At 53.1% G+C, this 10,907-nt stretch overlaps 1 protein-coding gene across 1 annotated transcript; it reads right to left on the minus strand.

The window, feature by feature from the left end:
• Nucleotides 1–5,519: 5,519 nt before the first annotated feature.
• Nucleotides 5,520–10,539, minus strand: LOC135979182 (fibrinogen-like protein 1-like protein). The gene is made up of 2 exons (XM_065579718.1): nt 10,413–10,539; nt 5,520–9,056 (listed from the first exon to the last, which is right to left on the minus strand). The coding sequence occupies exons 1-2, from the start codon at nt 10,480–10,482 to the stop codon at nt 8,377–8,379; spliced, it is 750 nt and encodes a 249-aa protein (XP_065435790.1). The 5' UTR covers nt 10,483–10,539; the 3' UTR covers nt 5,520–8,376.
• Nucleotides 10,540–10,907: the final 368 nt, after the last annotated feature.

The following is a 10,907-nucleotide window of genomic DNA, read 5'->3' on the forward strand; positions in this document are numbered from 1 at the left end:
TTCAAACTAACCATCGGATCTTGAATTTCAGATATTGAATGATATGAATAAAGTGCTCTCAAGTGAGTTCCAGACCAGCAAGAGTTCATAGTAATTATTCAGCAAGTATTTTAGGAGAACTGGAATGGTAGAGAAAATAATGAACTGCAGAGAAGCAGCAAAATTTGTCGAACATATGACTGGTTATGACTATTTACTTGGTCTTAAAAGAAAACAACAGGGACCTGAGTCTCCTCCCTGTCAATAACCCCCTGCTCAGCCAATCAGGGTAGAGACCGAGGGGCGGGAGGATGAGGGTTCTCACCAGAGAGCCCAAAGGATGGCCCAGGTCACCGCTGGGGATCACAGTCTGAGCACTATTTCAGCCCCACATTTTTCAGTGGACCTCCCACAATGGGAGTTGTAGAGCACCCCCCACGACACACACACCCATCCTGGTGGTGGGAGGGGAAAAGGGAAAGGACAAAAGAAGTAAGAGATGAAGAGAAAGGAGGGAGGGATGGAGGAAAAGGTAAAAGAAAAAGGACAAACCTTAATGTCCCCAGAGATTCTAAGGGACAAAATCCCAGGTGGGGAATAAAATTTGACCACCTTAAGCTAGTGTTTTCCATGCCTAAAATTCAGCTGGCGCCAGATGCAGCAGAGTGAACAGATTCCAAACCTCTCGGAGGCTCTTACCTTCTAAACAGGGACGTCAGTTTTCTAGTGAAATCAGGAAAAAGAAAGGAGAAAACTCAAAAGAGGTTCCTCCTGGTGGTCACATACATGAACCCAAATACTCTCTCAGACCTCAAAGAGAGACCTCGAGAAGGAGACTTGCTGAAGCAAAGCCACAGGGGTCTCTGAGGTTTCCCTGGCCCTGCGCCCCTGTCCTGCCTGGCTGATGTCAGCATCCCTCTGTGAGGTCACCACCTCCCCAGCACCTTTGACCAATAGGCTGAGGTCCTGTAAAAGACCTCTGTGATGTCACTGCCACACCCACCCCTCCCCTGCAGTGCTACTGTCCTGCCACAGGCCAGACACTTTGGAGGTTTGAGCTACTCCCTGTGGATCACCCCACTCAATGAGTGTTCATTCTAGGAAGCAAGACGGCTAGACAGTAAAACATCATGAGTTGCTCCCAATGGTACACTCGGTTTCTCAGAAATGAGTAGACTTTATGGGCAGCAGAGACCGTTAGAGCATCTAATCTGACCCCCTGCATATCACAGGCCTCCTGTCTACCACAATAGCTACTTTTGGGGCAAACACATTCCGGAAAGGCATCTAGTCTTTATTAATGACATCAAGAGATGGAGAATCCACCACTTTCCTTGGTAGCTTCTTCCTGGGTTCAATCATCCTCGCTGTTGAATATTTGTGCCTTATTTGTCATAGGAATTTGTCTCTTTTCCCCTTCCAGCCATTGGGTCTTGTTCTGCCTTTCTCTGCTCGATTAAAGAGCCCTTTAATACCCAATATTTTCTCTCCATTAAGGCATTTCAACACTTCAGTGAAGTCACCTTTCAATCTTCTTTTGATAAGCTAAACAGGTTGAGCTCTTTCAATAGCTCACTAGAAGGCATTTTTCTCCAGCCCTCAGAACATTTGGTGGCTCTTTGCTGCCCCAGCTCCAATTTCTAGGACCATCTTTTTCAAAGGAGGACACCAAGACTGGAGGCAGTATTCCAATAGCAGTCTCACTGCTGCTGTGTCACCTCCCTATCCTACTCACGGCTCTGCTCCTACATCTAATGATGGCTTTAGCCCTGTTCACCACAGCATCACATTGGGAGCTCATGTTGAGTGGCTTCTCCACTCTGGCCCCTAAATCCTTTTCAGAGTCACTGCTTTCCTGGATACACGTCCCCATTCTGGAGGTGTGGCCGGCGTGCCTTGTGGCTACGTATAGGACCTTGCATTGGGCTCTGCTCAAACTTGTTTTCTTTGAATGGGTCCAGCTGGCTGAATGAGCCAGATCGCTCTGTATCACTGCCCTCTCCCCATCAGGAATTACCACTCTGCCTGTATTTTGTCACCCCCCAATCTTATCTGCAGTGATTGTATGTTTTCTCACAAGTCATTGATAACAATTATTTTAAAAAATTAGTCCTTGAGAGCTTCTTCAGACCCTTAGTACCCAGGACCTGCTCCCCACAGCACAGTGAGAAATGCTGTCCAGCCCTGCTTGTACATAGGGGATAAGCACAGAACAAACGTACCTTTAGGAGCTGTGTTGTCCATAGGCTCTGAACAACATGTGGGGGTCAGCAGATTACAAACGCACGACAGACCTGTAGTGTAGACAGGTCCCAACTGTGTCTCGGTTTCCCACCCTGTAAAATGGGGAGAACAAACAAAACCTTGATTAGCTCCATTTGATAGCTGGGGAAACCGAGGCACCCAGCGGTGCAGAGACTCGCTCATGGTCCCAAAGCCTATAGAATAGAAAACAGCAGATCTGATAGCCAGGCCTGCGTCCTAGCCCCAGTTATCCTGGCCTTGCTGCTCTAAGTTTAGTCACAGCCTCCATGTCTTTTCCCCCGTGTCCCTTAACCCCACGTCACTGCAGAAGAGAGATTTTCTGGTAGCCAGCTGGCTCTCCTGCATGTGGATGTCGTTCCAAAAGACGTGATCTGGCTCAGTCCCATGCTATGGTTGGCTGAAGGAACCACTTGGTCACATTCTAGGCCCTGAGTTATACAGGAGGGGCGACTAGATGCACAGAATGGTCCTTTCTGACCTGAACCTCTATCAATCGCTACATTTTCTGCTGCCAGGAAGAGAACTCTGGACCTATTTTCTCTCATTCACTTTCAGTCGGAATAATTTCAATCCAGGCCAAAGGATTTCCTCTTCCATTGTGTCTTCAGCACCTTTGGGAGCAACCAGTTACTGTTACCCACAGGTTTCCAGTTTCAACCTGTCCCAGGGTGAGATGGCCAGGAAAGGGGGTGGAGCTCAACTGCACCTGGCCCAGGAGATGCAGCTCCCTAGGGTGAAGGGAATAAGTGTGAAGGTCACGTGACAAGACGCAGCCTGTGACTAGGACCCAGGCCTGCTGAGAGATAGAAGGGCAGCCTGTGCTCAGCCAGGAGAGAGACCCCAAGGGAAGCAGGCATGGGAGGGGCTTGGAGCATCCTTTAAAGGTCAGGGACAAGCTGGGAAGGGGCCAGGCTGAGCACTAAGGACAAGGCCCTAGGAGGGAAAGACAGGGCAGTTTAGGAGATGGGGCAGATAGTCCAGTTGGTTTCGGCTCCCAGGACCAGACACCCAGAGGTGAAGGTGGTTGTCGGGGCTTCTGTCCTTCTTCCCCAGTGTAGATTTGATAGTGGAGCAGACTGATGCCGTAAGGGGGAAGTGAGTTACCCCAAGGTCACCCAGTGAGTTTATATCACGAATGCATAGTTGGAAGGATCCAATAGAAACATGGATTTTCCAGTCTCTTCTTTCTAGGAGTCCCCAGGGCTAAGGTAAAACCCCTGCGGCCCCTCCCCATTCTGCTCAACTCCGAGATGTGCTGGAGTTTGTCTGTGCTGGGGGGTGCTGTCAGCAGGATTGAGAGCTCGTCATCCATGTTCTCTGGGCAGGCCTTGCTCAGAGCCTGCCAGCGGAGGGAGACCAGAGTTCAGGAGCCTGCATTAGCACCGGTGTGCCATTGACCAGGAGCCGGCTGAGGTAAGCGCCACCTGGCCGGAGCTCGCACCCAGAAACCCTACCCCAGCCCTGAGCCCCCTCCCGCACCCAAACTCCCTCCCAGAGTCCGCACCCCAACCCTCTACCCCATCCCGGATCCCCCTCTGGCACCCCAAACCCCTAATCTCCAGCCCAATCCCAGAGCCCGCATCCCCACCGGAGCCCTCACCCCTCCCTGCACTCCAACCCCCCAGCCCCAGCCCAGTGAAAGTGAGTGAGGGTGTGAGAGCGAGCGACTGAGGGAGGTGGGCTGGGCTGGAGTGAGTGGGAGTGGGGCCTTGGGGAAGGGCATGAAAGGGGTTGGGTCAAGGACGTTTGGTTTTGTGCAAATAGAAAGTTGACAACCCTACTTAAGGACCTTTGAAAAGCAGCCTCCTTAGCACCGCTCCTGATACCAGGGGCCAAGGCGCCCCGGACATGAGAACCACAATAGGCCAGAGCAAAACACTGCGTTAGAAATCGGAGCTCAGGCTGCCAAGCGAACGATAGCTGACAGACAGGAGATGCGGGTATTAAGGTTGTGCCTTCAGCCAGCAACTGGTGTTCATCCGTTTGCACCACACACACACCTGTAGCCAGGGCCACTATTTCCTTGTCTGTCTGCCTGTTTAGCGTCTCTCTGTCCTTACTGTGCCCATCACTGTGGTGTCTGAGTGGCAAACCAAGGGTTTGATGTGTGCATATGAAACTGCCTGGCTGGAAGGACGTGGTTTGGTGTGGATCAGTGACTGCTGGGGCGATTGGTGGCAGAAGGCTCTGAGGGCCTGGCTCATTCCGACCTGGCTCATTCCAATGGCTTCTACAGCTGAGAGCAGCCCAGTCTCCTGCCTGGGTCCGACGCAAACCAGGAAGTACAGGACCACGGTTAACAAGAGCAGCTCAAAAGATCATTTTCGCTGAGCCCAGCCCTGCACAGATTTCCAGCTTAGGTTTGCATTTTCAGCAAAAGTTCTTCTTGATTATTTTCTCCCAACCCCCTTCTGCCTCCATAATAGCCAGCCACCCCGTCAGTCGCATCCTGGGGCGCTCCAGGGACAGCGTGTGTGCGTGTATGTGTACGTCTGTATATATATGTATGTGTACATGTGCGTTTCTCTCCAAACAAATTCCAGTTCAAGACACCTGAGAGCTCCACAGCAGGGCAGCATCCCCAGAGCGCAGCAGGGCGGGGTTAGGGGGAGCAGTCGGTACCAGCACCTGCCCCTCGTACGGAAGGAGCGAGAAGTGCCAGCCACGTGCTGCCTCCATCCCCAGAGGCCAGGTGAGAGTGAATTCCCACGTCCCCGCACGATTGGTTCCGTCACTCTTCTACACTTACATGGATTTCCAATGTCAATGTTTCTAACATCAGCTTTGCCAGCTCTCCTTACACCTTTGTCTGCTAGAGCAAAAACCTGAAATGCAGCTACCTCCTCCTGCTGGGTGACTATAGACCTTAATGACAGAGCTCGGAACTGCTTCGTCAAGCTGACTAGCTGCAGCCCCTCGGGTTGCCTGCTCGAAGGTGTGCTGGCCAGGCCACAAGTCATTTCTGTGCCTCTTCCCTGCTCCTTCTCAGCATTTGAACATCATTTGACTAGTGTGAACAAGAGTCTATACTGGGGAGAGCCCAGGGTGAGAGAGTCACTAGAATCTTCTCAAGGCTGCTTCCCCACTCTGAACTTTAGGGTACAAATGTGGGGGCCTGCATGAAAACTGCTAAGCTTAACTACCAGCTTAGATCTGGTCCACTGCCACCATTCCCAAGTGGATTCCCTTCCCTGGGAAGCCTTGAGAAACCTTTCACCAATTCCCTGGTGAATACAGATCCAACCCCCTTGGATCTAAAAACAAGGAGAAATCAATCAGGTTCTTAAAAAGAAGGCTTTTAATTAAAGAAAAAAGGTAAAAAACATCTCTGTAAAATCAGGATGGAAAATAACTTTACAGGGTAATCAAACTTAAAGAGCAATAGGCCAGAGCAAAACGCTGCGTTAGAAATCGGATTCAAAGTACAGCAAACAGAGGTAAACACTCTAGTAAAAGGTACATTTACATGTTGAGAAAACAAAGTAAAAACTAACACGCCTTGCCTGGCTGTTTACTTACAAGTTTGAAATCTGAGAGACTTGTTCAGAAAGACGTGGAGAACCTGGATTGATGTCTGGTCCCTCTCAGTCCCAAGAGCGAATGACTTCCCAAACAAAGAGCACAAACAAAAGCCTTCCCCCCACCAAGATTTGAAAGTATCTAGTCCCCTTTTTGGTCCTTTGGGTCAGGTGTCAGCCAGGTTATCCGAGCTTCTTAAGCCTTTACAGGGAAAAGGATTTTGGAGTCTCTGGCCAGGAGGGATTTTATAGTACTGTACACAGCAGAGCTGTTACCCTTCCCTTTATAGTTATGACAACTCTGGTTATACAGTGCTCTGTATACATCTGTGAAGCAGGAGTGCTGAAACCCCAGTCACAGACGGGGTCCAGCCCCAGAGAGCGCCAGCCTGGCCCTGGGGGGTGGGGGTGGGAGGGCGACACGGAGAGCAGTTTGGTCCAATGGAGGGCACTGCTGCCAGGTGGCTCATGGGGAGGGGCGGGGGTGGGCTGTGGCGTATGAAGAGTTCAGGTTGTTTTCGAAGGGGAGGGGTAGCCATGTTCAGGGGGGAGTTGGGGTGTGGGTGGGACCCCAAGTTGGGGGGAATGGTGCAGGGGAACCCTGGGTTTGGCAGGGAGCCCCCAGTCAGCAAAACGGCTGAGCGAGCTGACTGCCCGGGACAGGCTGAGGATGTCCCCGCTTGCAGCGTCATGCTCCAGCCTGGCGAGGGATGGCTGGCTGGGGAGGGCACCAAGCGCAGCCTGCAATGGGCAGAGTGGGGGTGGGGGTGGCTCCCAGCACGGACAACGGAGATGGGAGGTGGGAAGGGGAGAGGTCAGTGCCCTGGGCAGGGGGATCCCCCGCTCCCCCACTGCAAAACAGCACACCCCCACCTCACCACCAGCAACCGAGATGGAGGGGACAGCTTAGTGCACGGGGGGGCGGGGTCCCTGATACTCCCAACTGGAAAATAGCAACCCCCTCCCCCTGTCTGCACCCCAGATGCTGAGGAGGGAGGAGGAAACCTTCCAGCTGCACCTCAGCAGCTCCCAGCTTCCCTCCCCCTGAAAACACCCCTCTTTCCAATCCTGCTCCCCAAACTCCCCCCTACGCACGCTCTCCACGCAGGCTCTGTCAGTAAGGCCAATTAGACAGGGCCTTGTGTCCTGGGGATGCACTGAAGGGCCATGGTCAGGAGGGGACTGGAAAGATGCAGTTTGGGGGGGGGGCAATGCCCCTTCACATTCCCCCCCATCTTCACCCCTGCCAGTGGACCAGCCAGGACTACGTCATGGCCCATCTTTGGGCTACAGCCCACGATTTGGGAGCCCTGCCTGAGGGTGAACTTCATCAGGCCCAGCTGACTTGTTCTTTAGCCTGTTCTTTCCCTGTTCGGGGGGTGGGGGGAGTGGGGGTGGTGGTCCTGCCCCTGGCTGTTAGCATTTATGGTGTTCAGCATCTGGTCACAATGAACTTTGATTGAAATGACTGAAGCCAAACAGGCAGGAAATGCTCAGAGATGCTCAGAGGACGTCAGCCTGACAGATAAATACACTGCTAGGAGCTGGATTATACCATGTGATGGGTGGAGTTAAAATCTCATTGACACAGCTGTGAGGATGCACTCTTCATTTAAGACAGCTGGAAGCAACAGGTAAGGGGGCCTCGTGTAGAACAAGCCATGATGGCATGTACCCAGAAACTAGCCCCAGGTGGGCAGAGGATGCCACCGAGTATCGTTCTGAGCTGGTGCGTGTGTGACAGAGACAAGCCGGGCAGTGCAGCCAGGAAACGGAGGCAGAGCAGGAAAGCCGAGCAGAGCCTGTCGGCATGGTGTGATCGTGGGAGGAGCATAGAGAGCTTTTGGGCCAGGTGCTGGCTAAAGAGGCTTGGAGCTGAGAGCAGGGAGGCTAATCCCTGCTGTTGGTTCCTGCTGTGTTTGGAGAAGCAGGACTCTGTATGTTCCTTGTCAATAAACAAGACATCAAAAAATTACCAGACTCCATTGCCAATTTCTGCTCCCCACTGGAACATCCCCAGGGCCCCAAACTTTGACTAGCCCCTTGGGTTGAAGAGGGACACCAATATCTTTATTGTGTGGTTTCGTTGCATGTCTATCTAATCTCAGTGGTTTATCAGCAACTAATTACTGTTGCAATGTTTTCTCATGTAATAACCATATTTATTAAAAACACAGAGGCCAGGTTTTTGAACCCAAACTCACCACTGCTAATATATGCAGGATTCAGATGTAAAGTCCTGGCTTTGAGTCATCCCCCATTTAAATGCTCAATGACAGTTGCTAGAAATCCAGTGTCATGATTCATTGATCACTAATGCCAAGGGGCAGTGGCAGGGCTGGGAGAAGCAGAGGTTAATGTGGGTCGAAAGTCGTAGTGAGTGACATGGCTTCCAGCGAGGCAGAGTGGAAGTGGGGGTCCAGTTATACACACCAATCACACTCTTTGTGTCATTCGAACGCGCCGGCGGGGTCAGCTCTCAGCATTTATTCCAGGGGATTTACCGTCCAGAAGCCAACAGGGAAGCGGGTGAGCAGAGTGGAGGCATTGCAGGGACTGCACTGATTAGGTGGGGGATGGCGCGTTGTGTCTGATCTAATATTGTCTCCCCTTCTCAGCGGCGCCGGCTCCCAAAGAGGATGGGCTCCTCCTGCCGGACCCAGCACACGTCTGTTGGCTTAACCAGGATGAGGGAAGACTTGCACTCCCCACTCTTACAGAACCCTGCCCAGTAGATGTAGCCTTTCCCATTGAGCAGGACGTTCTGACACTTGTCGTACCACCAGCCTCCATAGCTACTTGCGCAATTCCCACTGGCCTGGTCCTCATCCTTGTCACTTGTGCTGAACTTCATGTTGTCGTGTATGCCCCCCAGGCCGGAGTGGTAGGTGGTGAGATAGTCCTCGCCGTCCCCAGAGTACCTGCCCAGCCTCAGCGGGTACCCGCTGGGCTCATCCTCGACACTGAAGATGTCGTACTCTGCGTAGCGGGTGTTGTTGGATTTGTCCTCCACCACAAAGCGGACCTTGTAGATGTTCTGCTGCGTGAGCAGGGACAGGTACTCGTTGCCCAGCCAGTAATCCTGCTGCACGTTCCCAAAGCCGTACTTGTAGGTGCTCCAGGACTCCTTCCAGGTGATCTCTGTGTTGTAAGAATTTCTCTGCACAACGGTCCAGCCTTTGCCTTCGGTGTCCATGTCACACCACACCACTCGAGGGGGAGAGCCTGCCGGCTGGATGACATGGACCCCACTGGGGCTGTCCCTGGGAATGTTGCTGCAGTCTTTGGGGAACCCTGAAATGCCATGAACATCAGGTTAAGGGGGCGGGAGGGAGGGGGGGAGAGAGCGCGCGCTAGCTAGCTCAATCAAATCAGCCTGGGGTAACTGGAGGCTGGGTTTTTAGAGTCAGGTCCTGTGTATTTCACAATACTACAGCCACAGAATCCGGCTCCAGATCTTACACTTTCATTTTACCAATAAAATAAAATAAGAATAGTTTCTTGCTCTGCTGGTTTTGAAGAAACCTTGAAGAGATGAATCAAGTGTAAACCAAGGCTCTGTATCCTTCCTGAGTCCGTACTGCTGAAGAAATCGTTTGGGGAGGGTGGGGGAGACGCTGCCAGATCCATCTCAGCGAATGTTAATTATGAAACCCATCAGTGACAACTTAAATGGGAGTTTTCAAAGAGCCTAAGGGAGTTTGACACCCGACTGTGATTAGAATTCAGTGGGATTTGGGCACCCAACTCCCTGTGGCGCCTTTGAAAATTCCAGACATCCTATCGAGGGGCTTGTCTTTGGGGCGGAAATTGTCCCGAACTATCCTGGTAGAATGAGAGCACTGTGGTTATACTGCCCCTCCCCTCCCCAGGGTCCTCCCTCGAGCCTGAGCTCCCCAGCTCCCCTACCCCCCAGACAATCCCCCTGTGTGCCCCACCCCCATAACTGAGCCAAGGGGGAGGAGCTGCTGAGCACTGCGGGGGCAGGGGCTCAGGGCCGCCTCTGGAGCTGGCTCGGCCCCTGGCCTGCCTGGGCAAGCCCCTGAGCAGCTCCCAGAGCCACTGGAGGTGTGGGGAGAAGGGAATGAAAACACCTGACAAGGAGGAACTGGCTCTCCCTGCTGCCTGGACTCTGGGCGCAAGGCTTCTAGGCATGAGCGAGAGATCCCCAGCTGTTAGCCGGGGCTAGCCCTAGTATAGGAGTTGGTGAGATTGAAGGGTAGAACTCCCAGCCAATTTGGGGGGGGGGGGGTGCCTGGTTCCCACACGCTGCCCTGTGGTGGGCACCAGCGCTCTTCAGTCACTGCCGGGGGCTTGGCAGCCGTTACCGGAGAAAGGGATAACGAAGCTGTGTAAAGCAAACAGCCAGTCGAGCAGCACCTCCCCCACCCCGGCTGGCCCATTCCCATGCGCTGGAGGCCTGCGAATGGGAGTAGTGGGCTCACTAGCGCAGGCCGGCCTTGCGAGCCCTTTGGAGAACTCAGCGTTTCTTTGGGCCCAGCGCTGGCGGGGGGGCTGGAAGGTGCATTCAGTGGATAAGTGGATCTAGGTGTGACCCCGGCATGGGGGAGAGGAGCAGAATCAGGCCCACGATGCCCTGATCTCGGATATGGCAGATGATAGAAGCTCTCCGACGGGTTCTCTACTCACCCCTCTCGACCTTCTTGTGGGCCAGGGCCCCGTTGCCCTGCACGGGGGCTACGCAAAGGAGCACCATCATGGACAGCGCAGACAGAAGCAGGAGAGAGCTGGACTGGAACCCTGCAGGGGACAGAAACCGCTGGACATGAGACCAGGAGAGAGTTTCACAAGTTCCTAAATCCCACTAGAAGTCACTGGGATTTAGGCACTTAAGTGACTTAGCCACTCTTGAAAATGTTACCCTTAGACGCTAAGGCCAGAGTTTTCAGAGGGCTCAACTACTGGGCCAGATTTTCAGAAGAGCTCAGCTCCCAGGTAGGCACCGCAGGACATGGCTGGATGTTCAAAGGGGCTCAGCATGGGGGGGGGTCGGCCCAAGTCTCTGGAGACGGGGTGAAGCCCACCATTCACCTCTCCCCCGGCCCGGACACTGTCTCCGTCTCTGCAGCCGGCCCGATTAGCACACAGCTGGGACCCAGCTGCATGGTAAAAACCATTCAAAGA

The sequence above is a fragment of the Chrysemys picta genome, unplaced genomic scaffold, assembly GCF_011386835.1.
Source record: "Chrysemys picta bellii isolate R12L10 unplaced genomic scaffold, ASM1138683v2 scaf709, whole genome shotgun sequence".
NCBI lineage: Eukaryota > Metazoa > Chordata > Testudines > Emydidae > Chrysemys > Chrysemys picta.